The 21,360-nt window shown below is 37.6% G+C and overlaps 2 protein-coding genes across 6 annotated transcripts in view; one reads left to right on the top strand and one right to left on the bottom strand.

Annotated features, from left to right (window-relative positions):
- Positions 1 to 21,360, top strand: part of lonp2 (lon peptidase 2, peroxisomal) — a 70,689-nt gene that overhangs the window by 36,670 nt on the left and 12,659 nt on the right. Inside the window, exons 11-12 of the mRNA XM_073070067.1 lie at positions 3,521 to 3,636; positions 20,075 to 20,214. Coding sequence (XP_072926168.1) covers positions 3,521 to 3,636; positions 20,075 to 20,214 — 256 coding nt within the window. The remainder of the gene's footprint in view (positions 1 to 3,520; positions 3,637 to 20,074; positions 20,215 to 21,360) is intronic.
- The window catches only part of LOC140740672 (E3 ubiquitin-protein ligase SIAH1), a 75,914-nt gene continuing 56,694 nt past the window's right edge, over positions 2,141 to 21,360 (bottom strand). For 2 of the 5 annotated variants that reach the window (XR_012101900.1, XR_012101904.1), the window contains 5 exons: positions 16,027 to 16,151; positions 15,348 to 15,393; positions 9,932 to 10,006; positions 9,289 to 9,349; positions 2,141 to 7,319 (listed from right to left, as the gene is read on the bottom strand). The gene's annotated coding sequence lies outside the window, so the exon portion shown is untranslated. Of the gene's footprint in view, positions 7,320 to 9,288; positions 9,350 to 9,931; positions 10,007 to 15,317; positions 15,394 to 16,026; positions 16,152 to 21,360 lie in introns of all 5 variants that reach the window. The other 3 variants (XR_012101901.1, XR_012101902.1, XR_012101903.1) reach the window with 3 other exon arrangements.

Raw genomic sequence — 21,360 nt, 5'->3', positions numbered from 1 at the left:
CTCCTTCTTCCCACCTGCCCTGGCTCTCCTCCTCGCCTGACTCCCCATCTGTCTCAGGGTATATCTTTACTGCCTCCCACACAAATGTCTCCGGGGTCCTCTTCTTCCCTCGGTCTCCCTGTGGAGTCCTTCCTTTCTGTCTTGATTCAATACTTGGTTGGCCCCTGGAGTATTTTTCGCATCTCCTCTGGCAATCCCCTCTCAGTAACTTATCTAGCTCTGTCTCTCTCTACTTCCACAAGTCGCTCCCCTACCGCCTCCTTCTGCTCTTCTAGGCTTCTGCCTCCTACCTCTTCCCCACAAATACGCGCATCCTCTCTCTCTCCACTTAACTCTTGCTCCTCCAATGAGTCACCTTCTCTTTCTTCCTGTCCGTGTCTGTACACCTGTGGCAGGGACTCCTCATGATCCTTACTCGTGCTTGATTCCCTTCTCTCTTGTGTTTCTCCAAGACTCTCATCTCCTATCTTTTTTCCACTTCCTCTTGAATGCCTCATCTCTTCCTGCCCTGATGAGCCACTTTCTTTTCTAGTCTGTTTATTTCTATGGTATAACCGATACTCATCATACTCCTTTTCCTCTCTCAAGTATTTCATCCGTTCAATCTCTTCTTTCATTTCTCTCTTTGCCTGTTCCACCTTTATCCTTTCTGCCTGTATCTCCTTCCATATCGCCGCTTTTTCCTTCTCGTATTGTCTTTTTTCCTCCTCATTATCCAAACTTGTACTTCTCCCTGCATGTTTACTGTTCCTGTCAGCAGGGGGCACTGCTTAGGGGTTCCTTCCTTATTATAGGGATGGGGCTTTACTGTTTCTTTCACATCCGGGTACGAAGCTGAAGCCAGCTTCTCACTGTACTTTCCTCTCTTTCTAACAGGCTGTTTCTCCAGCACCTTAGTGTCTTCCTCGCTTGTAATCAATATTCTACCTGTCCTCCTCAGCCTTTCTCCCTCCGTTCTGAAGAGTTTTAGCACTTCCATTTCTCGTTCTCTTTTTTGCCCTCTTTTCTTAGATTTATCTTTTGGTTTGTAATTTTTAATTAGTGTCTCCATTTCCTTACACAAGCTTACATCAAACGTTCCTTCTCTTGGCCATTTTGTGACCAGGTTTTTGGTTCTCTTTTCCCATTTTTCTGAAGTTTTTGTGATCTCATATTTATTTACCGGGATTTTTTTGCTCAGAATCTCTACTGCCGTTCCTTTACCTGTCATGTTGTTCTCTCTTTTTAAGGTATTTCAGAGATTCACAGTTTGTTTACTGGATAATATTATTTACTCTAAATCTATGCCTAGTCTATCGTCTATCTACCAGCACTTTAAACTATATATTGGACTGTCCTTGTTTCCTATTCTGTTCTGCCTGTACAGACCTCTATTTAGAGCGGTATCCACAGAACTTTCTCTTTGCACCTCGTCTATTCAGACCCTTATTTCTTAAGGCGGTATCCACGAGGATTTTCTCTATTTTCCTTTCCCTGCCCGTTCAGACCTTCATTTCATATGAAGCGGTATCCACAGGGATTTTCTCTATTTTCCCTTTCCCTGCCCATTCAGACCTTCGTTTCATACGAAGCGATATCCACAGGGATTTTCTCTATGCACCTCATCTATTCAGACCCTTATCTCTTAAGGCGGTATCCACGAGGATTTTCTCTATTTTCCCTTTCCCTGCCCATTCAGACCTTCGTTTTATACGAAGCGGTATCCACAGGGACTTACCAACACCACGTGGAATTTTTCTTCACTTAACTTCTTATTAGCTTATTTGTACTTACCCTCACTGCAGTGTTCTTGATCAATCCTCTGAGCCTCCTGTTAACCCCCAATTCTGCCAGATTCTTTGGACCGGAGAGACCCTTCGGCAGTGGTTCCACACTTCTGAGACTCCAAGACGTCCCCAAAACCAACAGAATTCTTAGTCCAAATTGTCGCAAAAAGCGCTTACCTTTTGTTTGGGTGCACCCTTAATTCTGTTAGCCTTGTGGGGGCTCCTAGAGGACTGGGAAGCGTCCCCAATCTGCCGTTTCCTTTCCGCGGGTCTCTTTCTGGTCCTGCCGCGGTCGCCAATTTTGTCGTGGTTTCTCGTGCCCCACAAATGACCAGGAGACGCAGAAGATTCTTCAAGAAGTATTAAACTTTAATTTGCAATATAGGCAGAAGAGATTTAGTTTAATTTGGCAAAGACATTGTGGCCCAAAGCACCTGTTCCAATGCTGTATTATTCTATGAAAAGACAAAAATTATCATAAGTGTATGCAGAGCAATACAATATAGATATCTGTAGAAAACTGAATTTTCTTATGGGGAAAATGGTTTATCTACAGTCTGCCTGTACTTATTAAGACGTACAAACAAGCTGGATGAACTCAGCAGGTCAGGCAGCATCCGTTGAAGTGAGCAGTCAACGTTTTGGGCCGAGACCCTTCGTCAGGAATGAAGAAGGAGGGGGGGTAGGGGCCCTATGAAAGAAGGTGGGGGGAGGGTGGAAGGCGAAGAGAGGCGGAGATCACAGAGGGTGAGCAGTGAGAAATGGTCTCACTGAACTCCCATCGAAGAGAAGATTTAAACTTCTTCAGGGTAGGCATACCTCGAAGAGACTTTGCAGCAGAGTAAACTTATTAGTTGATATATTTTTGTAAATTAAAGAGTTTGTCACCTTATCTATTCTCCTCACCTCATTGGTAGATCTCCTCTTAATCTCTCTTTTTCCATATATCTCTGAGAATGCTGATAATGAGGGTTTTAATTTTTTTTAATGGTTGGAATTAATATTTTGTATAATTCTACCATTTCCAAATCTTTTTCAAGGAATAAGATCTGTTTTTGGTTTTAAGATTCCCAGCTTGGATTCCAAGAGCTTGCCATTAATTGAACAGTTTTTAGCATCTCCAGTGTGTTGTCCTACTTTCTGCAGTATTCACAAATCAATTTGCAAATTAAGTTTTGAGGTAATTTGTTAATTGCACCACTGAGGCAAATTTCTAACAAATATTACATGATTCATAATAAACACTTTGCTTTTAAGGAATCTTTGGAGGCATGAGCTAGGGTGGAGAAGATGAAACTATATTTAATGATAAAGACAGAGGACGACTGCATTATTTATTTCTGGTCATTTTATTCAGAAAGCCAGAATTCCTCTATAGCACATATTTTTGAAGCTTTGGGAATAAAGGGGAAATGTCTGTCAGAAAAGCAAGGATTGTTTTTAGATGAGATTTGATATTTAAACAAACTTGACAATCAGTGTAATGCATTTGCCAGTGGACCATTTACTTCAGTGCTTCTCGATCTGATTTGTATTTTGATGCCGTTAAGTTTCTTATCAACCAAAGGAGTGAAGTGATTACCTATATTCAAACAAACCTATAAAAATAGAACATTGGAAATAGACCCACGGTTAATAATGGATCATGTTACATTATGCTGATAGTATCAACTGCATTGTTAAATTTCATGGAAGATTTTCTTTCAAAACCAAGTTAACATGGAGGGGATCAACAGTCTCTCTGTTCCTTTCAGATATACCAGGGAAGCAGGAGTACGCTCTCTGGAGCGGAAGATAGGTGCCATTTGTCGTGCTGTGGCTGTAAAAGTGGCAGAAAGTCAACATAAGGTTACAAAATCTCCGAAAGAAGGTGAGAAAGCAAAGAATATTCTGTTCTGGGGAAACAGTCATTTGATATTTAGAAGTTAGGATACAAACAAGATCGTTCCTTCTAACAGAATTATTCACAAGATGCATTTTCATAATGTAGGTAGATTAGCATGATGTTGAAAGATATTTATTAAATAGTAAAGTGGGTGAAGAGATGTTATAATTGATATGCCTGTCCCACTGGTTAGAAATTGTTTTTTCTTAAGAAATATCTTGGCATATTGTCCAAGATGGCATGATAGTAATTGAAACCAAAATGGTTAATACTAATCAAAATAAAATAGACTAAAGGCAAACAGGTAAGTTAAATCAATCAAATAAAGGTTGCAAAATTGAGCTCTGTATAAATAGAATTATAATAGAAGGGGAAAGGGTATCAGTTTAAAAAGTAAACTAAATGTACATGCACATGATGGAATGGATCTTAAATGGATAAAGTTATTGGTTTTGAGTTTAAGATGATGTTGACGATGTGATTTTCATGGTGCCCCTCAGGAATACTGTGATTAGTCTTAGTCATGGGAAGTACAGTGGATTCCGTCTAACTTGGCCATCAGTTAAATGAGACAGCTGCTTATTTGGGACAACTATTACAACACAAAAAACTAATGGAGGTTACCTTTGTTTACTTAGGACACAATCCTGCTTAATTGGAGACTGTTGCTGAACAGTTTCTAACTAGAGTCACTTGTATGCATTGTGTGGCTGTTAGAAACCACACCATGTTTAGAGCAGTTTTTAAATAGCATCAGTTGCGAGTGTTTGTGTTTTCCATTTGGGCCAAAAGATACCAATTCAAAGAGCAGCAATTGATTGATTTATTTTGATCATTTTGTGCCAGGAGGATTATTGTTAGATTACGACGCTACTTTATGCAGAAGATCAATTCAGGCACTAGGTGACTGCGCTGATTTTGTTCATTGCAGTCAATCAAAAGATCATGACACTGGAGGAATTCCTCCATCGATAACTGAGGAACTAATACCAAGTTTTATAGTACCGTAGATTCCGGACTACAGAGCGCACCTGATTAAAAGCCGCTGGCTCTAATTTTAGAAATAAAATCAATTTTTTACTTGTACAGGCCGCACCGGATTTTCGGCCGCAGGTGTCCCACGTTGTAATATGAGATATTTACACAGAAAGATATTACACGTGAGGATTTTTTAACTTTTAATTAAATCCATATGGTAACATAAACAAATACATATTGCAAATGCTTTTTTTCGAACCGTGCCTGTAACGCGGCTACTTTCAAATATACGTTGCGTATACTTCTTTACTGAACAACATTCCAATATCTCCTAACGACTGGTAAAAAATATATATACTGCAGCCTACCAGGAAAAGTTATTGATCGCCTTTAACTTAAAAGCAGCGTTTTCGCTCCGCCGCTCGCCCCCCTCCTTCCCGTTTATCGCAAACTGGTATCCCACAAGACGCGGCGAAACCGGGTGTGACGTCATAGCATCCCGCGATGTAGTACAGAAAACAAATATAGTTAAAACACTTCTAACTTTAACTAGAAAATGAATTACTAAGCGAAAATATTATAAACTAAATAACTGCCATAAAGGCAGCACAATGCTTTTCTTCGAGTGTTTTCCATGTTGATGAGGGTGAGTACAAATGACTGATTTACAATAATTTAATTGTGAAAGTGCGCTTGATTTATCGTACAATTTCATTGGACCTCTGTGAACTACTCATCAATTTTATTGGTCTACTGTTACGAGGCAAAATGTTTTTGGCGGCATGAAAAAAATAATGCATTAGCCGCTTCGTATTAAAGGCCGCAAAGTTCAAAGCTGTTCAAAATGTGGGAAAAAAGTAGCGGCTTAAAATCCGGAATCTACGGTACTATATTAGTAGTGTTCTAATTTGTTCTGTATTTCATTTAAGTACATAATTTGTTACTCAGTTAAATGGTAGTTTGTATTTTTTTGTACCCTTTTAATTACTTCCACGAAACTTTGGTTAATTCAGGTAGCCGCTTTGTTGCGCTAAATTGCACTAGTCCCGATGTGTCCCAGTTAACCAAACTCTGCTATACCTGTGTCTGTACCTGAAATGTACCCTTTTTAGTCATGATAATGAGGAGTGGTGCAATGAACGTACAACAAATCAGAAGGTTCACAGACAAAACAGACTTGTTCTGAACTGGCTAATAGCAATAACAATAGAAGGGACAATCCTTGTCATCCCCTAAGTTGTTTTAATGGGACAGAATCAGAAAGTTTCATTAAATTGTGTACAGTCTTATTTCTGGAAGAGCAGTTCTTATTTTAGCTAATCCATAATTATGCTCTCCATAACGTCATAACTCCAGAATGAAGGTTAAAAAATCCAGTTTTGACCGGTTCAATCCGGTTTTGGCAGACTCCAGCCTTTTATAAAGAGTCTTTTTTGAAAGATGAGTGGATATCAGACTGTTGGAAAAAGACATTTGAGACACAGAAATGGCAGACAAACTCCATAAGTGTTTTGCTTTAATCTTCATTGTGTAAGACAGCAACCGTTTGCCAGAAACTCGAGTGTTGGGGCAGTGGTGCATGTAGTCGCGATTCCCAAGATGTTGCTTGGGAAGCCTAAAGGTCTGAAGGTAGATAAGTGACCTGAACCAGATTAACTTACACCCAGGGTTCTGAAAGGGGTAGCTGAGGATATCGTGAAGGCAACAGACATGATCTTTCAAGAATCACTAGATTCTGGAATGGTTCCAGAGGACTAGAAAATTTCAAATGCCACTCCACTCTTTAGAAGAGTTAATCTGATTTCAGTGTTTGGTAAGATGTTGGAGTTTATTATTAAGGATGAGATTTCAGGGTACTTGGAGGCACATGATAAAATAGGCCAAATATAACATGGTTTCCTTAAGGGAAAATCTTGCCTGACAAATCTAGTGGAATTCTTTGAGGAAATAATAGGCAGGATAGACAAGGAAAGTCGGTGGATGTTGTTTACTTCGACTTTAAGAAGGCCTTTGACAAGGCTGCTAATTAAGATAAGAGCCCGTGGCATTACAGTAAGGATACTAACATGAATAGAAAATTAGCTGACTGACGGGAGACAAAGAGTGGGAATAAAGGATTCTTTTCTGGTTGGCTGCCAGTGACTAGTGACTTTCTGGGGGGGTGGCACAGTGGTGTTGGGACAACTTCCTTTCATGTGTTATGTCAACAACTTGGATGACGGAATTGACGACTTTGTGGACAATACAAAGGTTGATGGAAGGGCAGGTAGTGGTGAGGAATCAGGGAATCTGCAGAAGGATGGTTGTGGAGAAGGGACAAAGGGGTGGCAGACAGAAAATAGTGTAGGGAAGTAGACCATAGAAGTAATGAAGGCATAGACTGTTTTTTAAACGGGGAGCAAATTTAGAAATCAGAGGAGCAAGGGACTTGGGAGTCCTTGTGCATGATTTCCCTAAAGATTAACTTGCAGTTTGATTTGTTGGTAAGGAAGGTAAAATGCAATGTTAGCATTCATTTTGAGAGAACTAGAATATAAAAGCAAGGATATGAAGTAATGCCGAGGCTTTGTAAGGAATTGGTCAGACCACGTTTACTGTATTGTTGGAGCCTTTATTTGCACAGTGAACCTTCAGGAGAGCGAGAGAGAGTCCAAGAGAAATTTTCTCTTCTGACATGATGTTTTCTACCTCTTCAACACAAAGGTAACAATAAATGATTAATAATAGTTTCAGTTATAATCAGCAGCTTCAACATTTTGAATATAGTCAGAATGTGCAGAATTTTATATACACACACACACACACACACACACACACACCACCACCCCCCCCCCCCCCCCCATCCCAACTTTGAATTTTCAATACAGTGCAAATATTCCGGTTATTTGAGCCATCAGTTAATTGGGGCAATCATGTACTTGGGACAACACTTATAGAACAAAATCTAGTCAAGCAAATAGCCCGGATTCCCTTTGTTTATTTGGGACAATATTGTACTTAACTGGATCAGGAGACTCTTGCCAAACAGTTTCTAATTAGCTCCAGTCACTTGCAGTTGTGTGGCCATTAGAAACTACATCATGCTTAGAGCGCAAAGTTTTTAAATTGTGTCAGTTGCATGTGCTTGTGTTATCCATTTGGGCTGAAAGATGCAGATTCAAAAAGAAGTAATTTTTGATAATTTCTTGCCAGGAAATGTAATTAGGTTAGACACTAGATCTTGTAGAAAGGCAATGAGGCAGGCCGTTGTCTGTACTAGGTGTCTGCACCGATTTTGTTCATTTACAGTCAACCAAGTGAACATGTAGTGTATTCTGGATGACTTCCTTCATTGATTATTGTTAGGAACTAATACACCTTTTTGGTGTACTTTAGTAGCATTGGGAGTGTTCTAATTTGTTCTGTATTTCATTTAAATATATAAATGTTTAACTTGTTACAGTGAAGTGGTAGTTTGTCCTTTTTATACCTTTTTAATTATTTTCATGAAATTTGAGTTAATTGGCTTCAGTTAGGTTTTGAGCTGCTTCCTAAGAGAAGGATGAATGATGTGAATTAAGCATTGTTCTTTTGTGCATAAGGTTTGAGATCTCAAAATATAGTTCTATATTTTGTGGTTGTGATAAGCACTCATCATTATGTTGTGGAAAGTTGATTTCCAGATGGGTGCAGTTAAGCGTGGTATTCTAGTGATTTTCTGCTTCATGGCGAATGCTTTTGAATTTCTGACAGATGGAAATCTTCATCAAGTCATTTAATTGATGATAACTGCAACATGTTCAGGATTATTCTTGTATTTCTTTTTATATAAAGAAAATCAAGATTGGTCTTATTCCCAAATTTCAAAAATGATTTCGTTACTCTTTATACATTTATGATTTTGCAGTTTTTATCTTAATTTCACGTGCTGAATGTGTTTTCCTTTCTGTAAATGTTTAAGATCATAGAAATTAGTGCTATTTACTTTGTAGATTGGTGTCTTGGTGTTTCATTATGATTGGTTGTCCAGTTGATAACAGCATGTTTCTGGCTGCCAAAGGTCATGATCAACTACTTAATGAAATTAATGTTAGGAAAGAGAAAATCCAGGCAGTAAAAATTGTTGGATCGTTGTGGAAGCTTTCTTTAAGGTCATCATTAGAATTATTAGTGTTGTTTCTGTGTAATTGTTAACAATACTTTAATAGATGTAAATCTTTAATGATTGTGACCAAGATTTGAACAGTGGATGTACATTAATGATGACTTGAAAATTTTACTTCCCATAACACAAGTGATTGTTGAGATAATGGGTTCCTTCTGCAATGAGAGATCTTTGGAAATGATCAACTCCTCTTGCGCAGATTTGGTCAGTAATTGTTCACTTAGACACCCAGATTTCAACTTGTTTCTGCTTGGACTTCAAAATCAATACTCCTGTCTTGTATATGCTTGTGTTTGGTATTTGCGTCATTTGTTTTTTTTCTCTGCATATTAGGTGGTTGATGTTCTAATTTTAAAACTCCTATGGGTTTTATTTTATTTGTGGCTTCCTCTTAGGCAACATAACTTAAGGTTGTATAATGTATACATATTTTGATAATAAATAAATGTACTTTGAATACTTTAGCTGCCACATTAATCCTTTGTGTATTTCAGATAATAACTAATTTTTATTACCCAACATAAATTGAAGTAACTGGCCTTCATCAATATTCACTGATTCTTCTGCCATGCAAGGCTATAAAAAGAATAAAGTAAGAATTAACATGGTGCATTTCCAGAAATTAAATATGCCCTTCTGGTAAAAAAAAAATTTAAAAGCAAAACGTGGTGAGACCCCTCAGCAGGTCAGAATTTGTCCAAAGAAACAGTTGATGTTGACCTTTTCAACAGAACTAAATATCCAAAAAGAATCTTCAACCTTAAATGTTAACTCTGTGAATCTTTCCACAATTAATGACTTGTTGATTTTTTTTTTAACAGCATTTTTTGTTTGAATTTTTTCATGTTATAGATTGTCCATAGAGAATATTGTTTTTGCATTTTTGGTGAAGTTAACTCCCCAGATTCCTCCAGAGGTGGGTGCTTTATGGTATGTAGCTTGGGAGATGTGTCTATAGAAGTCATAACTTAAGAAATAGAGGTAGCTCATATGGCTTTACATATTTGCTCTGTTACTTAAGATCGTAGCGAGTACAATATCAACAAGTAGATAATTTGTAGCAACTAATAACTAAAGGATCAGAGGGACCTTTGTTTGATCCTTGACATTAGAAAGATGGAGAGAAGAGCTGATTAGGGAGTCATCTAGAATACTTGCCTTTATGAGATCAGAGAGCCATGTTGGAATCTCCATTTTAATCAGGCCTCAGCTGGAGCATCGTATATAGATTTGCTGACCAGAAAGATATTACAGAGAGGACAGTTAGAACAATGTTGCCATCACTGGAGAATTTTGTTTGTGGAAGCAGTGGATCATTAGGCTGTGATTGTTTTCTTTGAGCCATAAGAACCTTAGCAATGATTTAATTGATGCATACAAAATACCTCGACAGGCTTTCGATGTACTATACCCTACAGGCTACAGACCAATGAGAGTGAGATTAATTTAAACAGATTTTTTCAGTTTACAGTAACATAACAGGCGAATATTACACTTCTGTGAAATGTGAAATAAGAATGCATAGATATTTCATCCAATCAAATGACTTTAATATTATGGTTAGCATTTTCAGTTTAAATGCCATGTTATTATTTTCTGCATTCCACTGAGTGACAGAGATAGTTGGGTAGAGATCATTGTTCCTAAGTCCCTTGAGTCCTGTTGAAGGGTTTTGGCCCAAAGCATCCACTGTTTATTTCCCTCCATAGATTCTGGGTGGCCTGCTGAGTTTTTTCAGCAGGCCAGTGTGTGTGATGGACATTTCCAGAATCTGCAGAATTTCTTGTGTCCCTTATTATTCTGTGCTGCTTGTGAAGCTCCAGTTAACTCTTGGATTTCCATGGAAAATTGCTGGAGAAAACTTGTATATTTAAGTTTATATACACAAGATTCTGCAGATGCTGGAAATCCAGAGTTACACACACAAAATGCCGGAGGAACTCAGCAGGCCAGGAAGCATCTATGGAAATGAATAAACAGTCGACGTTTCAGATCAAGACTCTTCATCGGGTCTGGAAAAGAAGAGGGAAAATGCCAGAAAAAAGTAGTGTGGGGGGTGGGGGAGCGCAGAGGTGTTGGGTGAAGCCAGGTCTTGGTTTTGGTCTTGTTTGTCTGGGGATTTGGAGCTCCTTTCCAGGGAACGCGCTAAGACGGTAGCGCGATATTAATATGCAGCAGCCTCTCCGGACTCTGGATTGGGGATTGCCAAACGTTATGTGGATTTTCTAGTGTAGTCTGTTTTGTCATTTACTTTTGTGATATAATTCTGGAGGAACGTTGTCTAATTTTTTAACTGCATTACATTTGTGGTTTCTAAATGACAATAAACTGAATCTGATTCTGAGGTGTGTGGGGAAAAGTAGAGGCATGGAGAAGAGGAGATCTGAAAGGAGAGGAGAGTGGACCATGGGAGAAGGGGAATGAGGGGAGGCAACATAGAGAGGTGATAGGCAGCTGAGGAGAAGAGGTAAGAGGGCCAGAATGGGGTATAGTAGAAGAGGGAAGGGGGAGGAGAAAAGAAAAAAGATACTGCAAGGAGAAATCAAAGTCCATGACATCAGTTTGGAGGCTACCTAGATGAAACATGAGGGTTTGCTCCTCCACCCTGAAAGTGGCCTCATAGTGGCAGAAAAGGAGGCTGTGGGCTGACATGTTGGAATAGGAATTAAAATGGTTGGCACCGGAAAATCCTTTTTGTGGTTGGAGCAGAGCCACTCAACAAAGCAGTCCCACAATTTCTGGCAGTCTCACCAGTGTAGAGGAGGCCTCGTTGGGAGCACCGGATTCAATAGATGACCCAAACAGATTTGCAAGTCAAGTGCTGCCTCGCATGGAAGGTCTGTTTGGTCCTTCAAGTTCATGTGTTTTACAGTAGAAATCAGTTCCCTGGGTTTGCTATATAAAAAATGTCTGTGGTGACAGCATGTCCTTGCTTGATAGTCAGCATTTTCCTGAAGGAAAATAACTTGCTGTTTATTTTTAGATCAGAATTGCAAGATATTGTATACTCTATCAGGCTATTTTTGTAAGATTTTTTAAAAAAAAGTTTAAGCCTCAGATTTTGTAGTTGTAGTTGTTGCTAGCTGCAGTGCTGTTTGAAAAGTAAGAGAAATCAGAAGCTGTATAAAAATATACGTGATAGGCAGTATTGCTTCAGAGACTGGCGTTTCTTGCTGATACTTGGTTGTGACCTTGTATATAAATTTAGAGGCACAAGTACTTGAACATGTTGAGGAAAACATCCTTTGTGAGCACTACTTCCAGACAGAATCCTGGGAACTGAATATTGGAACGTTCATATTTGTTGTTTAACTTCAATTATGCAGCATGGTGTTCCACTCACTTATAAGGCTGAAGAATTTTACTTTCTACAAGTTTTTAACTCCTAATGGCAATTGTATCTGATATAACACTTGGCTCAGTTCACTCTATTACTGTTCAAGTATTACTAAGTATTTGTCTTAATCCGAAGCTCTTTCAATTTCAGCACTTGCATTTGTTTCTATTTCAGTCCTTCATGTTTTTCCACAGATTTTGAAGAATATAATTCATTTGTTACAGTTATCTAATACTGTGTGGATGCTTAGCCAACACTGTTGATGTTCACTATTTGATCAGTACTGCTATGAGGTCTCCAATCAATGCAGGACTGATTTAATATTCTCTCTAATTCATTGTGTGAAAGGATTAGACAGGTTTAGAAGCAATACATGATGGGTAAATACAAAAAATACTGCAAACGCTTAACAGATTTGGCCGCATTTATGAAAGGACAAACAGTTAATGTCAGGTCATAGGGATTCCAAAGAAAGAGGGGAAAAAAGCTAGTGTTAGACACCAGAAAGGTGGAAGGTGAATGGCTATAACATAGGGAAACTGTAATAGAGTGAGAGCAGATGAGTTAATGTAGTAGTAGTAGGAGTAACAGTTGAGCTCAAATTAAGTTTCCTTGTCTCTATTATGTTGCTTATAATAAAGCTATAGAACATCTCAATAGAGTAGAGAGTACTAAAACAGGAAAACACTGAGTCAAAATGATAACAGCCAGGATAACCAGTTGTGATAGAAATAGAGATAACAAGTTAGGTAAAGTTGGAGAACATGTTAATAAATATTTTTCTTCATACAACTACTGTTGAAAGCATTGCAACAAATGTGATTCATCTCAGCACGATGATGTTTCTCTCTAATTTTTGGTTAATATATTTGTTTTCTCCTTTCCCTGCCTTAACTATATTTATACGTTTTTGTTCTTGCATGTTATGCCATGTCTAACATGTTAGGTTTCATGGATGACATTTACTGTGTGTTTCTAATGTGCATCTTATGGCACCCCATTTAGCTCAACTTCTGTCTGAGCATTTATTTAGTGCTCATTCAATTATATTGTTGTATAGGTTTGTATTGTCCTACTTATGAATTATTTCAGAATTCCTCTTATTTTTTTCTGTTTTTTTTTAAACTTAATTTTCAATTTTGTCCCTTTTCCTAACTCACAATGTATCATTAATGGTTAGCTTGTTCCTTCCAGCAAAATAAATTTAATTTTCCTGTTCATTTTAATATTCCAGTCTGCAAGCCTATTTCTTTGAGCAAATATTTCTCTGGTTTCACTTAACTGCCTTTTAATATATTTTTTTAGCAACTCGTTACTTTGGTCTTCCTCCAACTGTGTCCATGTCAACTTTGCCTTAACTTTTATTGTGTTGTGATTATTGCTGCATATCTGTTTGCTATACTGCTCTTGCCTGTTTTGGTTCATTTCCTATTACTAGACCCAGCAATATACCTTCTCTTGGAGTTTTTACTTGCATGCTAATTCTAATTCCTTCTGGCCAAATTATTTCAAAATACAGTACTGTGCAAAAGTCTTGGGCACATATAGATAGCCTAAGACCTTTGCACAATGTCTTAGTAATTTTTATGTATTGCATTGTACTACTGCTGCAAAAAAAAAAACAAATTTCATGACGTGAGGTGATGATAAACCTGATTCTGATATGAGTCTCTATTGTGGACTGAGAATGGGAATGGTGCAGGGAGAAGGGAAATTGTGGTTGAGAAAAAGGGGAGGGGAGTGGGAAGTACCATAGAGACATTCTGTAATGATTAGTAAACCAGTTGCTTGGAATCAAGTGACCTTGCCCAGTGTCAAACTGGTTTACTAATCATAAACATAAAAAGATAAACATTTCTTAAGAAACTTATACTGGACCAGTCAGCATCCATCAGAATAGAAGGAGAAGTGAGTATCATGTGAATATCATGAGAGGAGTCAAGGTTGTGTCTTTTCACCCGACTTATTCAACCTGTATGGTGAAAATATCTTGAAGTATTAAACACATCGAAGGATTCACAATTGGAGGCCATAATGTAAATAACATCAGATATGCTGATGACATCGTACTGACAGCTGACTCCAGAAACAAAACTTCAAGAAATACTCACTATAGTGGCAGCAGAAAGTAATCACAGAGGCCTCTCAATCAACACCAAGAAGACAGAAAGCATGGTCATCTCCAGAGAGACAAACATCCCACAATGTGTGATCAAGATTGGAAATACAAACATCAAACAAATCAACACATTCAGTTATCTTGGCAGCCTAATAACAAGAGATGGCAGGTGCGACACAGATATCAAATGCAGAATAGCAATGGGAAAAGAAGCTTTCCAAAAAATGAAGACCGTATTAACAGACAGAAAGATGAGCATGTACACTAAAAACAGAATACTGCAGTGCTACATTTATTCTATCCTGACTCATGGAAGTGAATGCTGGATCATATCCCCAGCAATGGAAAAGAGACTAGAAGCAGCTGAATTATGGTTCTACAGGAGAATGTTAAAAATACCATGGACCACACACACATCAAATGAAAAAGTTCTCAGAAGAGGCCAAGCAGGTAGATCACTTGTACCAACAATAAGAGAAAGACAACTCAGATTCCTAGGACACATTATGGAGAAAGAAGAACTAGGAAAACTCATACTCTCTGGAAAGATCGAGGGGAGCAAACCGAGAGGAAGACATGTACATCGAAAGCCTAGCCAGGTGGCTACACATCAAGGAAATGGAAGTCATCCAAAGAACGAGGGATAGATCTGTATGGAAAACCATGGTTGTGGTGGCTGCAATTTCCAGCCGCACCATCAACCGGCCATATTAAAGTGTCCTGTAGCTGACCATCCTCCTGATAATCTGGTAAACGACTGAGCTGTTGCATTACACCAGCCTAAGTAGATGGGGCTGGATAATTGGATTGTGCCATTCTGCTATAGACAGAGGGGTGTTGGAGCTGCTTCATTTATGCCGTATCTTTTTAAGGAGACAAATGTTTTCTCTCCCCTGCAATTTACTATGGACTTGCCAGCATTGAATATAAACCCGCAGTCAGGAGACAAGTGGTGTCCCTTGGTTTGAGGAGTATTTAATATGTTGTTGTAACACAATTCTGTTCTGTTTAGCTGATTCAAGTTTGGACTCTAGAACAGTTCTGTTGAGTTTGTAAATATTTTGGATAAATAAAACCCCTTTTTTCACCTTAATCTGCTCTCCCAGTTTTATGCTCACCCTGGTCCTTCACAATGGTCACCAACGTCCGCATCAGATATGGTACCTAGACAGACACATGATTGTTTTCTGTTACACCAGATAAGTAGAAGTGGAGGAATTCAGGTCAGAGTGAGTGGAATTCAGGTCAGGAATAGGGATGCCAATGTGATGTGTCAAACCACCAGTATTTCCAACTCAGCAGATGCTGGATTATTAATATACACACACATGTATATTCAGAATCCATTTGCTGGGTGATGAATTATCAGCTATAAAATCATTAGTATTTTCATATACTTCAGATGTTCTGCAATTAATTTTGAAAATATTTTGAATATTAATGAAACAGAATTTCCAGAAAGTAGTTTAGGCTTCATATCATATTCATAAGCACATTTTAATAGATTAAGTATATTTCAAACTTTAAGTGGAAATTTTGTAGGAATTTATTTGTGTCTTTGTCCAAAGCCGGGTATTAAAACTGTGACTTCCTAATGTCCCTTTCTCATTAATTGAACCGAATATTCGGTGAAACATCATGAAAACTAATGTGATAGTAAGTATATATTAGGGTAATTTGAACACAGAATTTGTTTCTGTAACTGTAACTTCCCTTCCAGTAAAAATCTGATAATGTAGAGGAGTGAGCCAGTTATAATTAATAATTTTCTTTTATTAATATTTTGATGTTACTAACCTGATTCAGTTTAGTGACAGGTTTTCATAATACTGATTTGTACCATTTATTCCATCCCTTGCATCCACTGGAAAGGGCCACAGTGTACACAATCATAGTCCATCTTGCATGAATAAGTGTAACTTCTGTGGAAAAAAATGTAGTTCAATGGTTTTAATATGCAGTCTCTAATAACTATATTACATTGACCTGGATTTTAATGTTAAAATTTGTACTTGTGGCAGCATTTGTATAGCTAGAAAAAATAGTAAAATTTGATTTTTTTATATAATCATGTCTAATCCTTATACTATAGATAAATAATGTGCTAATATTGTCATTGCATCAACAGGTATTAAAAGTTATCCAAACATATTTAAATAATTTGTTAATAAAAAGCACAAAATGCTGGCAGAACTCAGCAAGCCAGACAGCATCTATGGGAGGAGGTAATAATGACGTTTCGGGCCAAAACCCTTCATCAGGAAACCCTTCACCTCCTGATGAAGGGTTTCAGCCCGAAACGTCGTTATTACCTCCTCCCATAGATGCTGTCTGGCCTGCTGAGTTCTGCCAGCATTTTGTGTTTTTTATTTATTTCCAGCATCTGCAGATTCATTCATGTTGCCTTTAAATAATTTGTTGCTCAGTTTGTTTGTTTTTTATATCTTTTTAACTATTTCCATGAAACTTTAGCTAATTGGGGAAGCCGCTTAATTGGGTCAAAATATAATGGTCCCAATTAACTGGAATCCATTGTACATACAACTGAGTATTGCTCGACACTATTATCAGTGTAGTACATTATTCAGTTTCATCCAAACAGTAGCTGTTTGTTGCATTTGTCCTTGTGTTCTGTTAAATTTCTTGTGTATATTTGGTATACGGAGCATTTATTAATGTGAGAAAATAAGGTTAACCCTGGGAATTATAGACCAATGACACTTACTTCAGTGTAGGCAAAATATTGGAGAAGAGATAGAAAATCTACAGCACAATACAGGCCCTTTGGCCCACAATGCTGTGCCAAACATGTACTTACTAGAAATTACCTCGGGTTACCCATAGCCCTCTATTTTTCTAAGCTCCATGTACCTATCCAGGAATCTCTTAAAAGACCCTACTGTATCTGCCTCCACCACAGTTGCTAGCAGCCCATTCCACGCTTTCACCACTCCCTGCGTTTTTAAAAAAAAAACTTACCCCTGACATCTCCTCTGTACCTACTTCCAGGAACCTTAAAACTGTGCCCTCGCGTTTTAGCCATTTCAGCCCTGGGAAAAAGCCTCTGACTAACCACATGATCAATGCCTCTCATCATCTCATACACCTCTATCAGGTCACTTCTTATCCTCCTCCGCTCCAAGGAGAAAAGACCGAGTTCATTCAACCTATTTTCTTAAGGCATGCTCCTCAATCCAGGCAACATATGATTTGTGAGCATTTGGAAAAGCATAATCTGATTGGGGATAGTCAGCAGGGCTTTGTGAGGGGCAGGTCATGCCTCAAGAGCCTGATTGGATTCTTTGAAGATGTGAAAAAATGTATTGATGGATGAAGGTAGAGCAGTGGATGTGGTGTATATGGATTTTAGTAAGGTGTTTGATAAGGCTCAATCAGAAAGTCAGGAGGCATGGGATCCAGGAAACTTCACTGTGTGGATTCAGAATTGCCCATAGAAGGCAGAGGATGGTTGTAGATGGAGTGTATTCTGCCTGGAGGTTGATGACCAATGGTATGTGGCCATAGTTAAAACAAGACATTGATAGGTGCAGAGCTGTGCTAAAACGTGGCAGATGGAGTTCAACCTGGAATAGTGTAGTGGTTCACTTTGGAAGGTTGAATTTGAAAGCAGAATTCTCGACTGTGAAGGAACAGAGGAATCTTGCAGTTCACATCCATAGAGGGGACTGGAAAGTAGTTCAAAAGTAAAAGGTCACCAGTTAAAGGCAAGAACAAGTTGAAGAGTCCATTCTTGCTTCTATTTCTTACCTTTTATAGACGGTTATTATTTTGAAATTTATACTGGTGTCCTAATTGTGCCCAAATAGTTGCTTTACCTGACCCAATTTAATTTCCCCACCTACATGTTCTCACACCTCTCAGCCCAATCCTCCCGGTCTTCATTTCATAAAAAAGCACAGAAATCCAGAAATGGTGTTCGTATTCAAGTGCACTTCTAAGGCTACATGTGATGTGTGGTAAATGGGATTAGTAAAGATGGGTGCTTGATGGCTTGTGTGGGCTAAAGGGCCATTTTGTGCTGTATAACTCTATATTAGGCATTGTTCAAAATAAGGACCACAAAATGTGACTGATTAGCAACTCTCCAACCATGTAACAAGAATTATGAATCTAATTTTATCATTCAGTTGCTTTAGTGAGATCATGGAAAATTACAATTGTGCTCTTTCTCAGTACATTTTTAATAAATGTTGGAGTCTGACAGGAGCCAGCATTAATCTAATCATGTGCTGCGTGGAAAGCTTCAAAAAGCTATTGAAGACAAACAGCAATTGGCTTGTTTATAATTTATTTGCATGTTTTCTCTTGAAAGTGACACATATGCAGAGAGATCTAGGTATTCATAGATAGCCTCCAGGAACTCGGTGGGGGGGGGGGGGGGAATAAATACCAAGGCTATACAGTGTTAAAGCTCCTTGGAAAACTATGGGTGTACATTTGGGTAAATAAAAGGAACATGTTTCAGCTTGTGGAGGAGTTCTAAACTGGGGGAAATAATTATGAGAGAGCGCAACATTACTAAATTCAACAAAGGTTTGAAGGAAATTTTCTTGCCTGGGTAAGATTGTATGAGGTGATCTATTCACCTGAATAAATATAACATCCATGATTTTTGAATCCCACCAAGGGAGTTTTAAGTTGGTTAAATAAATAAATTTGGTATCGGTAATGTTAACTATGAAACAATGAATTACTGTTTGAAAACCCATCTGATCTACTCTTAGCCTTAGGGAAGGAAAATCTGCAGTCAGATCTCAGGCTCCACCCTGATAACAATGTATATGTAGAAGCCAGTTACTTCAACGGAAATGTAAGATGGCCTGAAAGAAACCTTACAGTTTCAGGCAACTAGCTTTGTGAACAGCAAAAGAAAAGGAAACCAGATTTAGTTTGAATTTGTATTTATTTTGGACTTTATCAAATCCATCAAAATGCAAATCCAGTAACAAAATGTCATGAACAATGAAATAATGCCCACTTAGGCTTGTTTTTGGAGTTCAGTTGAAAGAAAAGTATTAACTAAAATTGAGGGACAACTCCATAGGCTTTAAATAATGCTGTAGGGCTTTAACAGCCACCTGAAGTTATAGACACTATGTAATTCATAGCATAGCATGTCTGACAATGCAACACAGCTTTGTTATTGCACTGAATTTCCTCTTCATTCAAAGCATCTAAATCGCTTAAACTTAGACACAGAATTAAGTTTCCTAACAAATATGAAAGTATGACTTTGACAAAGGGAATAAAGGTTGTTTAAAGAAAATCTTTGTAATTCATATGGTGTCTGCATACATTGGATAGACTAAAATTGTTTCTTTTGGATGTAGCTTGATAGCTTATATATGTCATATTTAACTAGTTATGCTCAGCAGGTACAGATTTATACTCTCTATTGAGCTGAATCCCATATATTCTGAAAGTGACTGGGAAAGATCCTGCATTTTCATTTCGAGGTTTGTGAGATATGAACCATTAATAACATATTGCCAAAAACTATATTATAACTAGGTCATAGAAAAATATGTTTAAAGATATGAATAGCATAATTGCTTATATATTGTACTATGTTTATTTAAGAGGTAGGTCAATATTGGAAATGCATTCCTTCCCCATGGCAATGTCCTTTTTACGGAACTTCCACCGCAGTGTTGTTGTTTGAAATGTTCAGATGTTTCTGAGTTTATTCTTAACTCTTGATTCCTCCCTAAGTTCATGATTTATTTTTCTATTTTCTATACAATATATGAATTTTCATTGTCAAAAGTGCATAGTAAAATGAAGCCTTTATAAATAAGCTAACTTAATTTTTCCTATGTTAAAGACAAAGAATGTGTCCCCGAGGAGACCAAAGATGAATCTATTGCTGGTGTAACAGATCTTGCATTGCCACCTGAAATGCCAATTGTGATAGATAGGCATGCATTGAAAGACATTCTGGGACCTCCCATTTATGAAATGGAGGTAGGATTGAGTTTATAGTTTTACTACTTTGCCATGTTAGGAGAATATTTCTATTGCAGTTACCTGAATATTCATAAAATGGTGATATGTTTGTTTTACACAATAGTTTCAGCTTGATGCTAATTAAATGCAAATATAATATCACAGTTTAAAAAGCTATGCAGCTTGAACATGTGCTTAGATTTTAAATAGGCAATTTTTTTCTGAAGCATTAAGGTGAAAGTAGACACTCTCAAGGTTAGGGTTAAAATGGCTGAGAAATTGACAAGGAGTGAAAATAGATGATCTATTTTTCTTCCTATGATGCTCTTCTGCTTCTGTCAAGTTCAGATTTTGAGGCATAAGTATCTGTTCAGAAGATTCTTGTTAATATGATTAAGTTGGCACAAAAGTCAGACTTTAGCAAAATTATAAATTGCTGAGGAATAAGATTTTTCAGTATAGCTTTTTTTTAAACGGTTTCATTTTTTAAAAAAAAATCAATTTCACTATTAATTCAGACTGGGTTAATTTCATTGAAAACTCTCCTAAGCAGATTTTTTTCATTGTGTGGGTGTTGTAATTAACATTTGGACGAGGTTTCTATCAGAGGTGTGAATTGGAATGTCATGACTTCCTCAACTATTAGGTTATTTAGGATGCTTAATGCTTAAAATGCTCACAAGAATCACAGCAGTTGATTTCAGTGCTACATGAAAGTAATGGAATTTTACTTTAAATTGGTGCAAAGTGAAGGCCAGCTACTCTTTCAAATATAATCAAGCATCCAGTAAACATTACTGTTGTGCTCCTAATTATGGCATTGCTTCCACCAGCTGCTGTGTTGTATAGTGTTATTACTTACAATATGCAGCATTCTATTATTTGAATTGGTTTAACCACCAGATAACATTCATAGAAATGTTGTGTTAAACCAAAGGGAAGAGCTATTAATCTGGAGTCATTCTTCCATATTTAGACATGAACCAAAGTTTTGCATTTTTTTTAACAGTCTAGGTTAAGCAAAATAAACCATTCATTTAATCAAATGTTTGATCATTTCCGATACATTGATTATTTATCTAATTAGTAACAAATGTTTGGGAAAGTATAAAAACCTGAATAAAGATACTTAAGCACTGAAGCAATAAATTGCTTTCTCTTGAT

This window comes from Hemitrygon akajei, chromosome 17 (genome assembly GCF_048418815.1).
Source record: "Hemitrygon akajei chromosome 17, sHemAka1.3, whole genome shotgun sequence".
NCBI classification, from domain to species: domain Eukaryota; kingdom Metazoa; phylum Chordata; class Chondrichthyes; order Myliobatiformes; family Dasyatidae; genus Hemitrygon; species Hemitrygon akajei.
This window is presented reverse-complemented; position numbering and strand designations above follow the sequence as displayed.